The sequence below is a fragment of the Falco peregrinus genome, chromosome 2, assembly GCF_023634155.1.
Source record: "Falco peregrinus isolate bFalPer1 chromosome 2, bFalPer1.pri, whole genome shotgun sequence".
NCBI lineage: Eukaryota > Metazoa > Chordata > Aves > Falconiformes > Falconidae > Falco > Falco peregrinus.
This window is the reverse complement of record NC_073722.1, coordinates 44,249,959-44,270,937: the sequence shown is the minus strand read 5'-3', so window position 1 is coordinate 44,270,937 and position 20,979 is coordinate 44,249,959. Positions and strand designations below refer to the sequence as shown.

The following is a 20,979-nucleotide window of genomic DNA, read 5'->3' as shown; positions in this document are numbered from 1 at the left end:
GCCCTGCCAAAAAAAGCCCTTGTATGCTTTAATGGAGAGGGCCCTCGCCGCTGCCTCCAGGTGACCACTGACACATGGGTATGGGCGATGTTTCCTGGACCTTTGCACATACAATAGCACCAGTTTCACCAGACTGTGAAGGGCTGGGATGGTGTGTTATTTATTTCTTTGTTTGGCAGTCCCTGGCTTTCCTGTTGATTGTTTTCCTGTGCTAGGTATTTCTCTCTTACTCCTTTGCAAAGAAAGCCCCCTTGTCCTGTGCATGTCAGAAACCAGGTGCTGCTGACTTTTATGCTGTTACTGTTGTGGCTGCTGCTTAGAGATGAGTGATGGAAAATGGCTCAGGATCTGGTTTATTTCACTGGGCATCAGAGCATGTTGGTGAGTGAGGAAAGCTGCTGTTAGGCCCACTGAGATGTGTGAAATTCGTACTTTCATGAGGCTGGAAGACTTGTGATATCTCCCTGAAATAGAGCAGATTTTGTCAAAATAAAGAGCAAATAGGTTTCGTCAGTTAAATAACGTTACAAGAGGCAGGGTCTCAGAATCCTGTCAAGGAAATGTGAACATCTGTCTTGAGCTACATGTCACCTCTTCACACTGCAGCTATGTCCAGATGAGACATCAAGTGATTGCTACTTCTGTAGGCTCCTGCTGGTTTCAGTGGGCAGTTTATTCTCCTTATCCTAAGTAGAATTCATCCTCCCTTTATGATGGGACAAGCTGCTCCTGGGAAGCGCCTGTCTTCACGGGCTCATGGAGGAATGTGGACAAGGAACTGGAACTACGTGCCTGCCTTGTAGATGACTGCAGTTGAGTCTCGTGTTTTCTGAGATGCTGAAGTGAGCTGGTTCCTGCCATCCCTTGGGGTTGTTGTGTGTGCCCCCACACTTCTATCACTAGTACCACAACTATCACAAGTATCACAACTCAGCACCAGCAAGTGACATTTCAAAAGCATTTTCAAAAGCACAACCCTCCTGAGACCAAAGTAGGAAAATTCCCTATTCCCATTTTTCAGCGTGGTTGAAATGGAAGTGGACATGCTGGCAAATGAGGATGAATTAAATGTTTGCCAGGACTAAGCTCTCACTCTGCTGTAGAGCATGGATGCTTAGTTACAGCATGTAGTACATGTCCTTAGAGATGTGGTGGTGGATGCGCTGGGAGAACCTATACAATTAAAGGATCATCCAGGAAAGGGCTATTGTCTTTCATAGTAGGGACATCTTACTTCTCTCTTGCCTCTGTTTAATGGTAAATTTTATTAGGACTCAGTCCTGGGTACCAAACTGGAACCCAGAGATTCCTCTGCTGGGTGTAGAGGTGTCCTGGATCTTGGTCCTCATGGCTCATGGATTAGTCTGGGTTTTATGCAAGGCTAACATTTGCTTTGTCATGTTCAGACCCTGCGTCACCATTCAGAGGTTTCTTTTTTTCTCTTCATACTTTTATTTGCTGAAGCGCTTTGTGACTCACCACTACACGAGAGATTCCATTAACACGTCTTTTCTGACGCTTGCCTGTTGTGCTGGGGTTGGACATTTGGGGAGCCACAGGTCGTGGCTTCAGGGGAAGCTGTTCCTTTCTGCTGCCTGCAGTAAACTGCTAATGAATATATACTTTCCAGGTGAGACAAAAGCTTGTTGTCAGCAGAGATGTAGCTGCCAAGCGGGCTGTCCCGCATCTCTTCAGTATGGGCACACTCTGCTGGTCAGAGGGGAAACCAGGGGAGTAGCTCCGGTGGAGATGTCAGGGTGCGATCAGGTGAAATTCTTGTGCCCCCATCTCGTGTCTGCTAAATAAGAAATCAGCTGGGGCAGGGATCTTCCCCCCGCCCCGGCTTCTGTGTTTAGGTACCGCTTAGCACAGAGCTGTTTCTATTTTGCATAGTATCAAATGAGAAAAACTAAGCCAGTTGCAATGGCAATTATTTGATTATGAAAAACTGCAGGCACAAGTGAGACCTCCAGGAAAAGCTCTCATTTAAAGTCAACACTTGTATAAATAATTTAGATCAGTATATGTAAGTTTTACCCTGATGACCTACTCCAGAACTGGGAGGAGTAGGTGTTAATCAGATTAATTAAGGAATCTCTTTGATTTTTAGTATACTCTGGTTTGGCAATTTGTCCTCCGGATGATATTTTGCAATAGACTTGTTGTTAGACTGAGAACCGAAGTCAAATCAGTGAAACACTAGCATTAATGACATGGTTTGTTAGTAATTTCTGTAGTAGTACCACAGTTATGGTATGAGTAAGGAAGAAGAAAACCCTCAGACAAGCAGTTAGTTCTGCAGAGCATCATGTAAAAGATGTCAGGAGACCAGACAGGAGGTTGGTTAGATGGTAGAAGGTAATTTCTTTTTTTCCCCAAACCTACCAATAAGTTTCATTTTACTTGTAGCTAAGGTTGCAGGGCTCTGCTGGTGAACTCCTGCCTAAGGTGCTTGTGACTGAGTTTTATCTTTATATACTAAGACCAGCCTAGATCTGCATTTAATCAGTGTCAAATAATTAAGCAGGAGACAGGTGCAAGGAGAGAAGAGACAAAATCATCATGCAGGGAAGAGACAAAGAAGGGTCTACCTGTTTTGGCTGGGGCTTGGCAGGACGTGAGTTTAGGATTACTTTTCTCTGTGCTTGCTTACATCCATTTACCAGGGAAGATGTGGGAAACGAGCGGGAGCCTGGGGCATCAGAGCAGGAGGAGATGCTGTGTTTCAGGTATGATTGATTTCTTAGTCACTTTGTGGAAGGACCTCAGTGACTTTTTCATGTTGGTAAGAAACTCTTTGGCTTCTTGGTATGGTAATATCAGACATCGCATGGATGTCTCACAGTATGCGTGACTGGCAGTGGGAGCGCATCTCAGGACATGGGAGTTACGCTGTGATGGTTGGCAGACACAAGAGGAGCATCAAAATGACTGTTCTCTCAGTCTGTTGTTCTGTTGCCTATGGTATCTCCTTCTAGGACTTGATGTGTAGCATCATGCTGCTGATGAGCAGATGCTGCTTCATCCCTGCAAGTGATCAGTGATGGTAACTCGGGGGGGGTGACGCTGGGTTGTGTTTGCTTCAGCATTGCTGATTCGTTCTGTTGTTAACCTTTGAAGGATCTCTTTTTGTAAGGAGGAATGGAAAGTTTTCAAGGAGATTTAAAAAATTTGTTACAAATCATGAACTTTTGTTTCAAATAGAGGAAAAAAATGTTGTGACTGTAGTGTACAAAGCTTCCGGTGTGAAATGAAGTTGTGGTTTATGAGCAGCATGCTGCCTCCCTTTGCCTTGCAAAGTTGCAGACCTGAAGGAGTTTGTAGAATGTCAAGCACAACTGTCATGCACCAGATACCCTCACACACTATTTTTCCACTGCAGCAATGTTTCCAATTCAGTGGTCAATACTTCCCTCTCTTCTGAGTAGTCTCAGTTGTGAACATCACGTACCTTAAAATAACAGTATGCAAACCACAAACACTCCGGTGCTCTCACCCCTCGGTGGTGTAGACCTCTAACCAGGTCACTGGGTTGGAAATCGCTGTATTCTCCATGCTTGTTGGTACTGAGAGTCTGATAAACAGAGACCTGAATGTGTTACAAGTTTTCCTTGTACAGTTGTTCCACGCCTTGTCTCTTGGTGCTGCATAGCTTGTTTGTGCAGACATTTGGTGGATCGGCATTCCGTGGTGGCATCTTTTGTGAACAGGTGACAGCTTACACTCTAAGTGCCCCAGCTGGAGTTAGCAGTGGACAGGTTGGTTTTCTGTAGGTCCAGTCTCCTAAATACCACAGAGATTCAGCCCAGACCTGCAGAAAGGCTTCCTCTTTTCTGACGCTGAACAGAGACTTTCATTCAGAAAAGGGAAATTATCTGTATAGCTTTACTGCGTCATTTTTTTGTCTGAATAGCAGTTTGGGAAGTCTTTTAATTATTGAACTGGGCTCATTACCTCATTTCCCATGCCCATGATCAAATTTCTGTTGCATTTGAGGCACTACTTGGTATTTGTCCTCCTAGTTCAGCTTCCTTCCAGGGTCTCATAGTCTCGGTGTTATCCCCACAGCCCAGGGAGCTGACTTTCTCCTGCCTCCATCTATCCAGTCTTGTCATGTGTGGTGCCCTTCCTCGCTGCATGCTGACCTTCTCCCCTGAAGACCTTGGGCAGGAAAGTCTGGTCAACATACTGCAGGGATTTCTGGACCCATCTGTGTGGTACAGGAGGACTTTTCAAGACCAGGGTATTGCTGTACATTTTTATTGTTAACATATTTGAGAGGGAACTTCTGACATTGGTTACAGCTGGTGGGATGGAGGAAGTGTTCCTATTTTGGTTTATCAACCCCTCCTGCTGACAGTGCTGGCAGTATGGAAACCTGTGGCTTGCTTGAGATTACTTGCTTGGTCTATTTTGTGATCCCTTTAATAGCGTTGCCTGGGTTGTACTTATTTTTTCCTGATTTATTGTTTACTTGAAAAAAAACACGATGCTCACTGTAGAATCAGACTGGTAAGATGCAACCCTAAGCCATGATACCTTGTTTAAAAGAGGCAAAGGGCAGAAGTGGCTGCATCAAAAAGCAGTAGCTGATTTAATGCTCTCCCATCATCAACAAAGCACGGTAAATCCAGTTTAACAACATGATCCCCACCATTACTGTGAAGAGACGTGTGTGATTACTCTTTCCATAGCTGTTCTAAAAGTACCACTCCCACCCCATCTGTGAGTGCTGCTCTCAGTAGCCATATAGCAATTCATGTTTAAAACATATCCTGCAAACTTTTGTTTTAATGCACATTAATGTATTTGCATTTATGTATTGTAAATATAGAACTGCAGAAGGGTCTTTCAGAGAATGGGCAGTACAGGGGCAGGTGAAATTTGGAGCTGGTGCAGTGATGCACGCAAGGAAACCTTGTCCTGGCTTGTTGTAAAATAAGGAATAAAGTTAAGAATATAAAAATGGCTGATTTGATTCAGAGCAAAGGCCCACCCAGATGACTGTTTACAGTCCAGGTTACCCTGGATGCGTCTTGGAAGAGGGATGATGGCCAGGAAAGGTGTTTGACCCCAGCCAACTAGCTCAGTTTGTGTCCCAGTTTTGGGGAGGTGAGAAGAGACCCAGGTTTGGGGACCAGGGGAATTTGCATGGTGACAACTGCCTTCCCCCAGCATCTCCTTGGGGCTGGCAGCTTGGCCTCTGTGCAGTGGGATATGACCCACATTTCTAAGTCATATAAAAATTGTCCTGGCTATGGTAGTGGCGGGTGAGTCAGACTAAAAACGACCTGAGGAAAGTCATGTATTTTAGTAATGGCTGTTCTACCGCCTGGTTCGTTTCCTCCTGCATAGAGATGTCTTGAGAGATCTATTTTAATAACAGCAGTGTCATTTGCAGCTGTTGCTTAGGGCAGGCATATACAATCCCAGCCCCCAGGAATATTTTGTCTCAATTTTTTTGGAGAGAGCAATAGGAAATATCCCAACTGGAATTTTGCATTTGGTGCTGATGTTAAGGCATTATGTTTTGAAGCCCTGTAGCTGGGTGTTGGCACAGCCCAGCACCTCTCCCATCAGCTGGTGAGTTTACCTTGTGTTTATGTTGGACAATGATTGCACCTTGAGTTTTGCTGAAGAGCAGCAGTGGTTCTGCCTGTGATCCTGCCTGCAAGCTGGCTGCAGGGCCCCCAGCAGCCCAGCATCTCCTCCCGTGGTAGTGCCTGAAGAGACGTCAAACATGGTGGGACCTAACTGTGCTTTGTGCCACAGGTCATGCTGTACCGTGCAAGAGCAGCGCGCACCCTGCTCCCCCAAGGATGCCCTGCCTGTCCCCGGAGGCAGCTGCCCAACATGGAGGTTTTGTGCTGCATTTCATGCTGCCTGCGCAGCCTGCAGCCCCAGCCACCTGCGCTGGGAGTGACAGGATACATGGTGGGTGAGTTCACACTTGTAGCTCTGGGGACAGAGACGCCTCCTAAGCCACAGCTCTCCTCCTCCCTGCCCAGCCATGTGGGGAGGGAGGTTGGCTGCACCCCGTATCTTGGTGCTCAGCCTCCCTGCTGAAGGTTTTAACCACAAGCAGAGAAAAAGAGCAGAAAAATCAATGTGGATTTCACCTTGGGCAGGGTAAGGTTTGCTCTGTTGTGCCTGCAGGGTGGCGGAAGGCATGGGGTAGGACAGGACGTGGGGCTGATTGCAGAAGACAGGGTACTGGTGGTTGGCATCAGCTTGTGGGCTCATCGCTTTGCTTTGGAGGCATCCATCGCTTCCCATGCTTTCCTTGGGGAAAGCAGGCGTATTTAGGTGTTCCCTGGCAAAGCTCAAGCCTTTGAAATACTCCACGTTGCAAAACTTTGCCTGCAGATGCCCAAGATTTCTGCAGGACTGGATTTTGTGCTGTGTGATGCAGAGGTTCAGTGCAGTTTGGGAGAGATGAAATTTAGACTGACTCAAAAAAAGACAAGGAAACAAGCTCATGGGTGCTGCCTGCATCAGCCTGGCTGCCTGAGGGCTCCCAACCCCTTCAAGGAGCTTTTCAGGGAGGGTGGAGAGGGCTTTACCATCTGAGCAGGTTTCCTTTTCATATTGGCTACCAGCTGCTTTCCATGCATGACTCGTCTCAGGGTTTTTTTTTTGGTTTTATGTTAAATGAACTAAATAAGTTGGTTGTGTGAGATTCCCATTGTAACAGCACATAGATATGTTCTACCGGCAGAGAAAAAATTCTGCACTGATGCCATCATTGGGATTTTTTGGAGTGTTTCACATGTGGTTTTAATTTATTTGCTAGATCAGAAAGTGCAAATAGTCATAATGGTGTTCCCCTGCTTACGAGTGTGGTGCAGTTCCCCTTCATACATGTGTATATCTTAAAGGCTAAGTGAGAAGTTGAACTTTAGCAGAAGAAATTAATGGCATGGGGGGGGAATATTAAACCTCCCACGTGTTGCAAGTGTTACAGCAAGGGGAGAATTTTGTTTCATGTGAAAGAACCACTGGTGTATGAGCTCAGAGTAAGCTTTCCCATAGCAAGGTGATAGAGAAGCAAAATGCAAACCTTATACAAATTGATTTTTAATTTGGTCTGATACATGTTTCAGTTAAATGAATGCTGGAATAACAAATATTTGTATATAATTCCACGGCAGCTGCAGATCTCACTCTGAGTGCATGCAATATAGATAAATTGATATACACAAATATGTTATTTCAGCAAATATTTTATTTAACAACCAGAAATACTATGAAATACAAATTATAATAATATTAAAGAAATTCTTTCTGGTTTATTGAACCAGAAACTTAATACATTACTATTTTTAGTTCATTGAATGTCGAAGTCCAGGGAAATATGGGCAAGAAGGATTTAGGCTGCCTGAAGACAGTTTTTTGTTCCCCGGTGTATTTCTTCTATGGGTTTCTGTCAATCTATGTAACTGTCAATATATATAATAACACATATATAGCTATATATAATATACAACACACAATATAGAAAATTAATATCTGCAATATGTTTATATATAATATATTTAAATATAACTATATTGAATTAATTATATATAATGCAGTTAACTGTAATACATAAGTTATAGTATAACTGTATATAATAATATATAGCTAGAAAATTGTCAATATAAATAATTACAATATTTCTATATTTAAGGCTCCTGTACATTATTTGATATATGGAATAACAGAATAGCTGGGGTGTGCTGGGTGGAGGAGGGCTTTTGTGCATTGGATGCTTCTGAAAGACAGGGAGGAGAATTTTCCATGCGCCTGCTTGGATGTGTGTGTGTAGGGCTACGCCTGTGCAGTAATGGGGTTCAGGAGAAGCAAGTTAAAATCAGGATTTTTTTTTTTTTTTAATAGCTTTTGGGATCTATCTGGTTTTATATAGTGGCAGAAAGATATTTTGAAATTTCCATTGAACAGGTCTGATCTGCATACTTAGAAGTCCTGCTGTGAATCCATTTTTCCTGCCAGGAGGATATATTTAATCAGCAGCTACCATTCACGGAGCTGTTCTGGCCAAGGATAAATAGGAAAGAATTTAAACGGCACCCATGGATATATGTATCTTCTTTCCCTTTGCATGGATTTCAAGTTTAATAATTTAATAGATGTTATTCATCCTTTCTTTGTTAGCATGCCCAACTCAGCTGTGTTTATGACTCTGCAAAATAGGGGTTTTTTTATATATTTGGAGCTTTAAAACCAGATACAACTTCTGCTTTCATGTCACTAGCTTGTTTTCAATTTAATGTTTTCAACTGCACCTGATCTAATTTACTTGTTTGTTATATAAAACCACAAACTATCCACCTAAAAATGACTGGGTGGCTTAAAAGAGTAAAGAAAAATTGAGCACTGCCAATATTAGATCAGTAACAGATATTCTGGAAAGACTGACAATTTTCTTTTTATCCATTTACCTAAGTTTTACATAAACATGAAGACTATTCACTGCAGTGCCTGAAATACCTGTATTCCTGCTCTGCTCTCTGTCCTTTGAAAATTTTAATGCTTTCAAGAGATGCACACAATTTATTGTAAGAATAACTATAGTATTTTTTATAACATGTTCATACAGAATATAAATATAGATGTAAGATAATAATAATATAGTAACAACAACAACAGGATTATTGTGACATGTAAATTTTGACCTCTTTTACAATTCCTTGCCCGATGGTTTGCAGGGGTGGGCACCACATAGGTGATGCTTTGTACTTAAACCCATAGACCTGTAAAACCCACCTTGTCCTAAAGCCTTTTGTCTTTGTCCAGTTTTTTGCAGCGTCTCCTTTTGTCATTTAAATGATATCGTTTATTTACTGCTGATGTCAGCATTTGGGATTATATATAAAATCCCATTATTTTCCCTTCTAGGTATGGATGCTCCTTGCTGCGGGGAGGAAGCTGACATGGCAGCTGGGAGAAGGCTGGTCCATCCTCAGAAGGAAATGAGGAATAAATTAGGGACTCATTTGCCAGGACACTGTGGCTGGGGTGACACTGTGACATGCACTGGTGTTGCCCGTATCTCTCCCTCTGTGGATGCAGGCACCATGCCATTAGCAGAGATGCACAGAAATATTTTCCCATTAGTTTTCATGATGGAAGCATCCCTTCTGTCCTACATGCCAAAACACTATGTCACTGAGCCTTGGCTGGTATCATCATTGTGCTTCAGCACAGTGATGAGGTAGGGAAGAAAACCAAAGAAGTTGCAGTATCAGGGGATGGGCTAATTTTCTCAGACATAAAAGCATTTTTTTTATTAGTGTTTCTATTTCTGTTTATATATGCTCTGGGAAAAAAAAATAAATCCATGAAATGGAGGTGATTTTTTTCCACTGGCTCTCGGAGTTGTGAAACCTGCTGCTAAGATCTCTCTGAAGTTTACTCTCAAAACACCTTGTTGATGATGAAAAACTGTAGTAATGCCTATAATAATTTCTATTGGTAAACTGCCCAAGCCTGTGTTTCAACAGGGCAGCAGCATCCTTAACTGCTGCTGTTCTCTTCTGGTTTTACTGCACACAGATGATGTGGTTTAGGGGTTTTTTTCAAATTACAAAGGAAAAATGAAACCAAATCGGGGAATTTGGATATTGAGAAATCCTTTGCTGCCTGTTACAGTTATTCACGGGCAGGCGGAGGGATAAAAGCCCATACTTTGAATGGGTGTTATTGGACTTTGGATAATGCGGTGGCTGAAGTTGATCAATGCAAGACAGTGGTGTCGGGGCCGGGGTAGGGGGCGGGGGGGATTCAGTGAGGGTTGGACACTGTGGGGATGGCCTGAGCATGGGGATGGAGGGAGGAGGAGCAGACTGGGCAGGGTTATCCCCTAGGCTGCTCCCCTTCCCAGGGGAGAGGAGGATGGGGCTGTTGCAGCCTGCCTCTTTCTGCCAAAACCCGTCCCTGGCTGCTTGCCCACGGGAGGCCATCTCCTGTGCTGGCCGAGAGGTGAAGCAGATATGGATGTTAAGGTCAGGATGCCTCAACCAGGGAAAATGGAACTGGGATTTCAAAAGCAGCTGCGGGCAGAGGGAAAAAGCTCTGTTTTTGAAAGAATAAACCTTTGCCCATGGGCAGTTTCAAAAGGGTTGCGTTAGAGCTGACCTGTAAAAAATATATGTTATAAAAATCACCTGCTCCTGAGGTGAAGCTCTGCATCTCGAGTGCTTGCAGGGTAGAAAGTTGGTGGGTTAATTCATTTGAGCTTTCACAGAAGCTAAAATATGTGCTGGTATGATAGGTTGGAAGCAGAGGTGGTTGGGGACCCCTCACCCCAGCATCTGTGGTGGGATGAGGTCCAGGGTCGGTGTCCCCTGTGCCTATGAGCTGCGTGGGCTGAGAGCCAGGGTGAGGTTTGCAGCCTGGGAAAGCTGGCTCAGCATGGTCCACCGATGGCTGTGTTACTGCGTCATCCATCATGAGGAGCACCCACAGCCAGGTTTGAGACCAGACCCTCCAGAAAAATCTGCATTAAAGTGGAGAGCACAGCTCCCTGCAGCTGGGAGGGGAGGGAGGGTAAGGCCAGAAGGATGCTGTGGTGCCGCTATCATGCTGTAGAGTCATGAGCTCATTTAGGTTGGAAAAGACCTTTAGTTAACCCAGCACTGCCAAGCCCACCACTAAACCATGTGCCTAAGCACCACATCTACACAGGTTTTAAATACCTCCAGGGATGGTGGCTCAAGCACGTCCCTGGGCAGCCTGTTCCAATGCCTGACAGCCCTTTCGGTGCAGACATGTTCCCTCACGCTCAATGTAACCCTCCTGTCGCTGGTTCCTGGGGAGCAGAGACCGACCCCCTGGCTACAGCCTCCTGCCAGGCCGTTGCAGAGCCACCGGGTCCCCCCCAGCCCCCTTCTCTCCAGGCTGACCCCCCCGCCCCGCCAGGCTGGTGCCCCAGCCCCTGCCCCAGCCCCTGCCCGGCTCTGGACACGCTCCAGCCCCTCAGTGTCTGTCTGGCCGTGAGGGGCCCAACGCTGAGCCCAGGCCCCGCGGGGCGGCCCCACCAGTGCCCAGGGCAGGGGGACGGGCGCTGCCCCGGCCCTGCCGGCCACACCGTTTCGGACACCGGCCGGGACGCTGCTGGCCTCCTGGGCTACCTGGGCACGCTGGGGGCTCATGCCCAACTGGCTGACAACCAACACCCCACCGGGCAGCTCTCCAGCCACTCTCCCCCAAGCTCTTTATACCTGCACAAGCTCTTCCCGTGCCTGCATTTGCCCCGGCCCTGGGGACTCTGGAGCCACATCAGCCCTTGGCTTGTGGCAGCTGTAAGGGCGCACGCAATGTGCCGGACAGGAGATCCCCATTGCTTCCCCAGCAGCAAAGATCGCTGCTGGCTTTCCCACCCACGCTGGGGACTGAAGGTGTCTGGGCCGCCTTCCCCTTGCACTCACGGTAGCTGGTACAGCCCTGTGCCAGTGACCCTGTTTGAGTGGAGATGTGGGGCTGGGGATGCATCTGAGAGCGAGTGCCCACTGCCTGCACTCAGTGGGACATTGGATTTCCCACCCCACGTCAGCCCTGCAGCCCCAGGCAGTGCCTCGGCCTTGGTACTGTCCCTGGGGACACCTACCCTGCTTCTGGCATTGCTCAGGGTTCAGCATGCGTGGATATCACTCAGGGCTCAACACACATGGGCATTGCTCAGGGTTCAGCATACGTGGATATTGCTTGGGGCTCAGCACATACAGACATCGCTCAGGGTTCAGCACACATGGGCATCACTTGCAGCTCAGGACTTGCAAGCATTGCTCCGGGCTCAGCACACGTAGCCATTGCTCAGGGTTTAGCACACACAGGCATTGCTTGGGGCTCAGCACACAGAGGCATTGCTCAGAGCTCAGCACATGTGGGCATCACTTGCAGCTCAGGATGTGCAAGCATTGCTCAGGGCTCAGCTCTATGGGGCTCAGCACACACACGGGCATTACTCAGGGCAATTCTTGCGGTCTGTGCCGTGCTGCTGGGCTCCAGGCCAGCCTTCGGCTGCCTGTTTGTTCTCAGAGGCGATGTTGGCCTTCAAGCTGCACCAGGTGTTTGACCTTGTGTACATCACTTTGTCTGGCTTTCCTCTCCCACTCTTGGCTGTCTGCTGTCTCCCATGAGAGAAGATACGATCCCAGACCTGCTCCCCCCAGAACTTTTCTCTGCTTTAACTCTTTCTTGGGCAGAGGCTATGGTTCCTTGCTTGACACACAACCATGGCCCTTTACTGAGCAGGGCCACATGACACCAGCCTGCAGAGCAAAATGGCAAAGCAATACAGTCACTATTGCTGCCACATGTGCCTGTACAGGGCCTTTACAAGTTGTGCAGTGATCTGCCCCTGTGTCTGCTGGTTGCTCTCAAAGTGTTCATCTTATTAGCCAGCCTCAGCAGGAGCAAACCGAAAGCACCTTCGTGCTGTACAGCCGGACACAGAGGAGATTCAGTGAGTTCACAGCATTTTCACAGCCCATCTGAATCCCTTTGGTATGCAGTGCCCCCAGTGTGGCCCCAGCCGTGGCATTCATCCTGTTCAGTGCCCCTTGAGAAATGCTCAGCAGACTGCAGAATCCAGCCTGGTTCTTTTGCCAGCTGTTGTGTTGAGGAAAAATGTTAAAGTCATGGTCTGTCACAGGAAAGAAATGTCTGTCCTGTAGTACAAGCCCACATCTGTCCCCTGTAACATCCTTCCTGGGTCACATTCAGGCAGGGCTCAGCACCGTGCAGGGCAGGGTCCTTGCCTGCCCAAGGCAGGGGCAGCCAGTGGGATTTACTGCCTGTGGGCACGAAGCCACAGCCTCCGCCGCAGACCTGGGGAGAGACAGTGTCCATCAGCCCCAGGACCCTCTCCCAGCTCCCCATCCCACTCCTGGGCTGTGCCAGGGCCTGATACCCCTCGTCGTCCCCTGGGTCTGGCAGGATGCTTACGGTGGAGGTGGTGGGTGATGGGGACGAGACTCAGCAGGAGGAGCAGGATGCTGGTGGCCAGTGGGACCCAGACCAGGGGGCTGCAGACACCTGGAAAGCAGGAGAGGACTCACCACCTGGCACCATCCTGCCCCAGCATTTCTGGGGGGTGAAGCGTGGGGTGGGAAAGGGAGAAAAGCAAAGCAGATCCTCAGAGGAGAGGTGGAGGACGTGACCATCACCCTGGAGTATCCCTTGGAGGGTGCAGTACACCCGAAGGCATTGCAGGGAACTTAGCTGCGAGTCATGATAACCTAAATTGCACACATTCTGCCCCCTAAACTCTTGTACATCCCAGGGAACCAAACCTAAATCAGCTCCATCCAGAGCGGTGGGTCCAGGTAGACCCTCATGCCCACACCTACAGGGTCACATTGGGGTTGGCCCCACCCCAGGACAAACTCCAGCTGAACCCTGGGGAGCCCCAGGAGCTCAGCGAACCCCTTTGCAAGGCAGCTTGAGCTGAGCAGGTGCTGTACCTTTCATGCTGGTAGTTTTGCTTTCGGTTATGCACCGCACGGGTTTTTTCAAGGGTGGTGCCTGAGTGGTCTTCAGAGGCAGAGGCAAAACATCTACTGGTGGGTGAGAAGAGGATGGTCAGTATGGCACTGAGCACAATGGAGATCTCAAACAGCCAGGCAAGAAGGGCTGGAAATGTTGGCCTTTAAAACTAACCCCATTCAGCAACCCCTGCAAAGGCCCAGAGAGGCTGGGAGCTTGGCCTGAATGTCTGGGTGGCCACAGATGTTTCTGAAAGCTTGTAAAAGCGTTAATAAAAGAATGTACCAGGCAAACAAGGGCAGAAGGCTAAGGCAGAGAAAAAGAGACCTTCCTTTTTTTAGTTTACTAAAATTTACTGCCAGGCACCATCTCATCAGTGTTGCACAAGATCATGGGTAAGAGATTTCAGTAGCTCTGGGAGATTGTCAGGGATCCCTGGATCTTTTCAGTATTCAGATTGCTCTAATCTTTGCTCAAAGTTGCATATTGCTTTCTTCTGATTAAAAAAAATAGGGGCAGGATTTATTATGATGTATTTGAATTACAACTGAGTATGTTCGTCTCCCTGTAAATTTGGCCAGGAAAATATCCCAGTAATTTTATTAAATAGCTGTTCATCTGACCACTCCAACTGTACTTATTCAAAAATCCCGGTGATTCAAAACTATATTTTTTTCAGCTTCTACCCAGGACTGAAATTCCTACAGAAACCACCATTCTTTTACACAGAAAGGTGAGACATTGGGTGCCTGGGATTTTTTTGGACAACTTCTCCCTTACATTATAACAGAAAAAGAACTTAAAGATGATTTGGTTTATCATGAGTACTAAACAGAAAATATCCAGCAGAGCCTGAGTCCTCTCAGAGCACCTGCTGGTGTTTAGTTTTAAATTGGAATGTCCTTGGACATGCTGAATTTCAACCCTGTTTTTCATGCTTTGCTTTGCACATAGATATCTGCCCAGTTGATAAAAAACAGCTCCCCTTTATCTTAAACCAGCTTTTCTTTAAGCCAGCAAGAATCCAAAAGGGATTTCTCAGCCAGCTCAAGGTGCAGGGCATGGCTGCAAAAAAACAGCCAGAAAGGTTGGGACTGGGGCTGCTTTAGAGGCAGCAGCCATAGCTGCATCTTGGTTAAATAAGTTATTGTCTCCCTAAAAGCTTGCAAAGGGCTGAATCCTGCTTCAAACATGCTAGTTTTTCTACATCACCTCCTGCTCTGTGGTCAAGGGGAAAATGGGCTGAAAAGAGCTGAAAAATGGACTGTAAAGCATCACTCCCCCAGTGCCAGCTGCAGACAGCTCTGATTCCTGGTCGGGGCTCCCCACTGACAGCAGGCTGTGGGCTTTGAGGAATAAATCCCATTTCAATCCGTGAAGCTGCTGTCAGAGCCACCCCAGAGACGTGAGGGGTGATGTCCTCTGGCCTTGATGCTGCTCTTGTCACTTGGAGGAAGGGTGAGGAAGAACCAGGGCACAGAAGAACCTGGGAGCTGAGCAGGGCACACATCCAGCCTCTCACCTGAAGTACTGCAGGGGATGAGTAAAGCACAGGGCACAGCAATAACAGGGGCTGAGGGTCTTCCCATGGGAATGCTTAAACACCAGGACCAATGTGGAGCTCAAGGCATGATCACAGCAGAATAACTGCTGGTGGCAAAAGGACCGTCACATGCAGCTCACCTAAAATTTAGCTATTTTCTATATTTTCTGCCTTACCCAGTCTCATAGGTCACCAGAAAAAACCCAGAGCCCCCACCTTGAATTTCAAAACTGGGAAGGCTCTTCCAACATCCCTTACCCAGCGGACCTCATCCCATCCTGCCATAGCACATTTTGGAACCCCAGGGGTGATGCTTACCCACACCAAGCCATGTCCCGCTGCCCAGGAGGAGCTGGGAGGACTGGGAGATGGAGCAGTAATAGGTGCCGTTGTCTGAGGCATGGAGGTGGCTGATGTGCAGGCTGTAGGAGCTGTGGGACCTCACTCCCTGGACACTAAACTTGTCTTCTCTGATGTTTGTGCCATACGTGGCTTTGCCCAACAGGTTGGAAAATAGCAAGAACTCGAAATTTTGCCTCTCCTGGCTCCAGCGGTACCAGTACACCCCAGTATGGTCCTTCTTCACCTCACAAAGCATTTCTGTTTTATTGTTAGTTTGGGCTAAAATACGCTCTGGAGTCTGGAGTAAAAGTAGATTTGTACAGAAACCTAAGAAAAAAGTAACAGGAATACATAATTAGTATTTTCTTTTCATTATTTTCCTTCCCATGCTAAGTACAGATTTTCTTTCTGGGCTTAATAAGAGCAGTCACAGACCACTTAACTGGTAGTTAAGTTACAGACCAGTGGATTACACAAGCAAGAAACAGGAGCATCTTTATCAGGATGCTCCCATGTTCCCTCAGGCCTTTTTGGATTCCCAGCTAATTTTTTGACAACCTTGTTAATACAGGTAGAGTTTTCCCTGTAAACACTCATCTAGGAAGGAGGCTTGGTGGCACAGAGGGGGATGGAGGGATGATTTTGAGGGTGTCCTCAGGGCTTTATGTGCAGGGAAGGGCATCCCCACCTGCTCCTGTGGGTGCCCCTCTCCTGCCCTCTTTTCCTTTCTCATTTTTCAGAGAGGCTTCACCGCTCCACAGATTTTTTTTTGAGCCTCTTATTTGTCGGATTTTTGTTCTAACAGATGCAACTGATAAACATAATCTCAGGTGTAGAAAAAAAGACAAAAAATTGTGCAAAACAGTTAAAAATGGGCTAATTTGATATTAGTTTTCAGAAGACATTATTTTCATATAAATTTTGAGACCCGGGGAAGGAGAGGCAGTGAGGGATAGCGGTGGAGTTGAAAGCTTCAGTTTGGCATCGCATCACTCTGTTGGGGCTTTGCAGCTTTTGTAGAAATTATCTGAATTGTGTTTGGCCCAGGCAGATGTGAGTGATATCTGTCTGCAAGCGAGGATGTGTCCTTGTGAAAGGAATAACAGGTGACATGTGATCCTTTCTGCTCAGCAAACAGTCCTACAAGGCTGCAGATAGTCTAAGACCGAGTGAAAAACAGCCCTCTGAAGATAAGGATGCTCTTGCTTTCCCTGTCCGTTTCCCAGGCGTGTTTTAAAGCCGCGCAAAAAGCCCAATAAAACCTGTTTTTTTGGCTTTTTTAACCTTAAAAATGTCCCTATTCCTTCAAAATCCCAAAGCTGCTTATAGCAGTGCTTGCAAACAGCTTCATGCAGCCCTGCAAAGCCAGTGGTGCAGGAATGGGTTTGCATGACCACAAGAACGCTTGAAGCCATCTCTGTGTCCCATGTCCCTGATGTTCTCCATGTACCTGATGGGGACAGGCAAAGGAGAGGGCTCTGGTGACTCACACAGGTCCACAGCTTTCCTGTATCCCCACACCAACAGCCCCATCGCTGCAGGTGCGCTGCAGAGATGAACAGGCTTCAACCCTAATATTGCAATGCTGAAATTCAGGCATTGCATAGCAGCTCAGCACTTCACCACATCCTCTGGCACTGTGACTATATAAATATCTCATTATTAAAATACATAATTTTCAGAGTTTGGATTCCAATCCTGCTAAACGTTGCTTTGGCAAACACCTGTGTGTTTTTTTAGAGGATGAAATGTGTGTGGCCATGGGGCACAGTGGCTTCAGGATCTCCTTGGCTGCCCTCAGGTCTGGCTCTGCTGGGCGCAGGAAATTTAACCTCCCATGGAGACCTTTGCCTCAAGCTGCTGGAGATTATTATATGAAACAGAAGGAATGAGAAGAGATCCTGGAAAATGCTCAGCTCTGAGCCAGTGGTCAAGCTGCAGTGGGGTGAGCTGGGATGGAGCTAGAGCAGAAAAGCTCATCCTCTGCCACACCTTCATCCCCCAAAATCTCCCTATTCCCTTTCCCAGTGTAAATGCTTGCAGGGGACCATGAGGAATTGGTTTGTTTCCATGTGCTTGGTCAGACCAGTCTGCAGCAGCTCAAAACCAGCCCCTTTCCCCTTCACTCTTGTGGAGCAAACTCTAATTTATTGGGGGGTTCTCAGCAAAGATCCCACCATATAGATCTGTAGGATATTACTTGTATATAAGTGTCGATAAAGCACCTTAGGCAGTTTGGTGCCGTATCGGCTGTGTTGCACTGTGGCTGGATGACCATCACACGATGTGAACACAACACCCTGCAGTCCTGACAGCCTCTGGCGAGGATGCTGGGCAGCTGTGGACCCGGGCTGGGCGATGTCTCAGGGCACCAACCTGAGCTGCCACTCTAATATATAGATTTAATGGGGGTTTCAAGCTTTCAACACTTTCCACCTAAGAACTGATGGCACAATTTGTCCTCTGAAGCATAATTCTACCACTTTGCCACAACGTTGACTGTATATATTCAGTCCAGAGCTCCTGCAACCTGTCTGCAATAAGGAGAAGGTAACATGGTTTTATAACACTCTGAGTCCAGCTGTGGCCCTTGGGGAAATACTCAGTCCTTGGATAGATTTGGAAGAAAATTTGATGGGATGTTTACTGTCTTTGTGTTACACAGGCAGCACAGATAGGTGCTACTTTAGCTTCTCCATCAGCAGCTTCCCGCAGTCCGTCTGCACTAAGAAGGTGCAGTAAAAACAAACTCTGTGGTGTCTATACCATTATATATTGCTCTATAAATAGAATAGAATAGAATAGAACAGAACAGGACAGAATAGAGTAGAATAAATAGACTATTACAGTTGGAAGGGACCTATAATGCTCATCTCATCCAACTGCCTGACTGCTTCAGGGGTGACCAAAAGCTAAAGCATGTTATTAATTGTGTTGTCCAAAATTATGCAGTGATAGGTAATAATATCCTGTAAGATTTCTACTATGCCTGTATTGTTAAACTTCCATCATCCAGATGGTGTACAACACGTGCCATGTGCTGGAGCGGGGTGGAGAACAGGCTCCAGCATGTTTTTAGGTGCCCTCAACCCTTAAGAGACATGTCCCTCTTACCTGGGATCTGGAGGCAGATGCAGAGATGGAGCCACAGCCGGGCCATGGTGGTGGACTCAATGATGGAGGGGTTTTGTGTCAGGTCCCCCTTTCCATGCACGGCCACCTCTTGGTGGTAGGGCTGGCTTCACCCCAGGAGGTTCTTCCCCATCTCAGCGCAGATGTCTCACTGGCAGCTGCCGAAGAGCATCTGCCACAGCAGCACTTAGCGCCTCAGCCTGGCACCTTCCCCTGTGATGAGTCTCAAATCCAGGTATGCATCAGGATGGCAGCTCCATGCTCTTCTCCAGCACGGCACAGGGTCCCCCCTTTAGGAAGAGAAATCATGAAAAGTCACTGATTTTTAATTATGATTTCTTCATATTTCATCACTTAGTTTTTCCTTCTTCTTTTATTCTAGCTCCATGCAATTAATAGGAGCTTGGCGTTAAAAATAAAAGCAGAGAAGGATGAATTTGGGCTGGTTTCTCCTCTGTTGAAATAAAAAATAATTCAAAATAAGGAAAAGATGCAATTTTAGCTGTGGGGTTGTTTTCTTCAGCAGAATCTTTAGCAGGAGGTGTTTTGCTCTGGGCCTGGGAAGTGCTGAATGCCAAACAAGCTTGCCATAAGGCAGAGGCACAAGGCATCACAGAGAACTTTAAAGCCAAGAGCAAGAAACCTCAAACAAATTCAGTGGCTGAAAAACCGCAAAAATAAGGAAATTCTGCTGGGGCTCACCACCTTGCAGCAAGCACTATTTTGGTAGCTGCAACAGTGCATGGCTTATATGCAGAAATATTTAAATGATTGATAGATCAAATATCAGAGTGGTTTTGAAATGCACTTGGGGTTTAGGACTTAAAGAGTGAAATATGTGGTGTAAAAATTAAAAGAGTGAACTGATGTCAGCAGCCTTCAATATTTCCACGTTTGAGAAAAAAAAGATAAATTAGTTATTGGTTTTATTTATTCACTGCCACCTTGGCTGCCAAGCGGGGTTCAGTTTTCTTTTATGCCCTCCTTGCGCAGATACTCGTGGTCCTTACAAAGCCTCTGCATCTCCCAGGAGCTGGCTGCCCAGGAAGGGGGGGATTTCCAGGGATTCTCACATCAGGGCACTGAGAAACCGCCCCCAGGGTTTGAGCTGGCATACAGTGTCATTTTTTTGGTCCATTTTGTACCAAGTTTTTCCACGCTGCTGTAACATAACACATCCCCTCCCCATTTCTGTTTAAAATCATTTCCTGCTTGAAGTGGGTTGCTAACTGCCGAAAACCTTGCCACCAACCCATCAGCTGCTACAATTTAGGGTCGGCTGAATCGCTCCTTAACTCTTTCCTGGCAAAGAGAAAGCAATTTTAGTGTTTTCAAACGCATTTCAGCATTTTTTTGCTCTTGTTTCCTAGCTGAGCCCCCCACTGGTGGTGCAGCACCCCTTGCTTCTCTCCCTCCTTAGCTTCTGCTTGCCTTTCCCCTTCCCTTTCATGTCACTCCCAAACAAGGACCCCCCCAGAATGGGGTGTAGGCACCCCCTTTTTTGGGGGTGTGTGTGCTTAACATGAGAAGTGCCACTGCAAGTGTATTCTCCTTTTATCCCCATGGTGAAGTCGGTGAGCTGAGCCTGCCATCCCTGGCTGCTGCAATAGCTGCATCCCCCTTGTCTCACTGCTGCTGTCACCTGGAGCATCTTCTGGCCTCCTGGCCAGGACCAAAGTGCTCTCGGAGGTGGCTTTTGTCACCTTTACAACCTTGGACGTGGGGCAAGTTACGCTGGGTTGCTGCAAGGCTGATGACAGGTGTTTTGGCTGGGGAGGATTCCCCAGGACATTATAGCAGATTTAAAGATGCTTCCCTGCAGCGCTTTTACCTGTAGAGTGTCTTCTATGGAACGAAAAAGGAATATTTGCAATGTAAAAGCATAGTGTGTGTGCTGGACAGGGATTAGTTTTTCTTTTCTTTTTTTTTGAAGCTGCTGTTTATGTGCAGTTGAGCTAATTTCTGGTGGCCAAGCTGTTCCCGGGGCTGGGTGTTTCTCCTACAAGAAAACATTTTGGAGGCGAGATATCTTTGTCTGGCAGCCCATTGCCAACAGAAATAAAAGTACTGTGGGAGTGTGCAGGAGAGCAGCTGCTGTTTGTAACATCTCCACATTGTTTGGGGCTGCTGTCCTGGGAAGAAAATAGGGGAGGAAATCAGGTGCAAGTGGAACTGATTTGTTAATGCGAGCAAGATTTGTTGGTGACCTTGCTGGGATACAGCAGCTCCCGATAACAAGTGTTTGGCCAAGATGGAGGGAATGGCTGGATTTTGGTGTATTTGCGCTAGCCTGCTGCACAATTTCTGGGGGAAATTTATTCTTTTTCTGAACTGAAAGACAACCATGCCAGTCCCCAGCCCAGCCAGCTACTTGCCCCATCTCAGTGCTCTCCCTGAAGGAACATCCCCTCTTTTTTTTCTCAGCCTGCATCCTGCCCCCTCACCACTCCAACACTAATTCCCCATTTGTTACA

At 46.9% G+C, this 20,979-nt stretch overlaps 1 protein-coding gene and 1 long non-coding RNA gene across 5 annotated transcripts; one reads left to right on the top strand and one right to left on the bottom strand.

Moving 5' to 3' along the window:
• The first annotated feature begins 1,649 nt into the window (after positions 1 to 1,649).
• Positions 1,650 to 9,350, top strand: LOC129783851 (uncharacterized). 3 transcript variants are annotated; one of them, XR_008745890.1, is made up of 3 exons: positions 1,650 to 2,617; positions 5,773 to 5,934; positions 8,899 to 9,350. It is a non-coding gene; the product is annotated as an uncharacterized LOC129783851 (long non-coding RNA). The 3 variants fall into 3 exon arrangements; XR_008745889.1 differs by having other exon boundaries at positions 5,773 to 5,938; XR_008745888.1 differs by lacking the exons at positions 1,650 to 2,617; positions 5,773 to 5,934 and adding an exon at positions 5,945 to 6,129.
• Positions 9,351 to 11,679: 2,329 nt separating this feature from the next.
• Positions 11,680 to 19,184, bottom strand: CD8B (CD8 subunit beta). 2 transcript variants are annotated; one of them, XM_055796464.1, is made up of 5 exons: positions 18,488 to 19,184; positions 15,350 to 15,700; positions 13,467 to 13,559; positions 12,949 to 13,038; positions 11,680 to 12,831 (listed from the first exon to the last, which is right to left on the bottom strand). In XM_055796464.1, exons 1-5 carry the CDS (start codon positions 18,531 to 18,533, stop codon positions 12,791 to 12,793), a joined length of 621 nt encoding a protein of 206 aa, XP_055652439.1. In that variant the 5' UTR covers positions 18,534 to 19,184; the 3' UTR covers positions 11,680 to 12,790. The 2 variants fall into 2 exon arrangements, with proteins under 2 accessions (XP_055652439.1, XP_005229907.1); XM_005229850.3 differs by having other exon boundaries at positions 13,467 to 13,562; positions 18,488 to 19,176.
• Between the last annotated feature and the right edge of the window lie 1,795 nt (positions 19,185 to 20,979).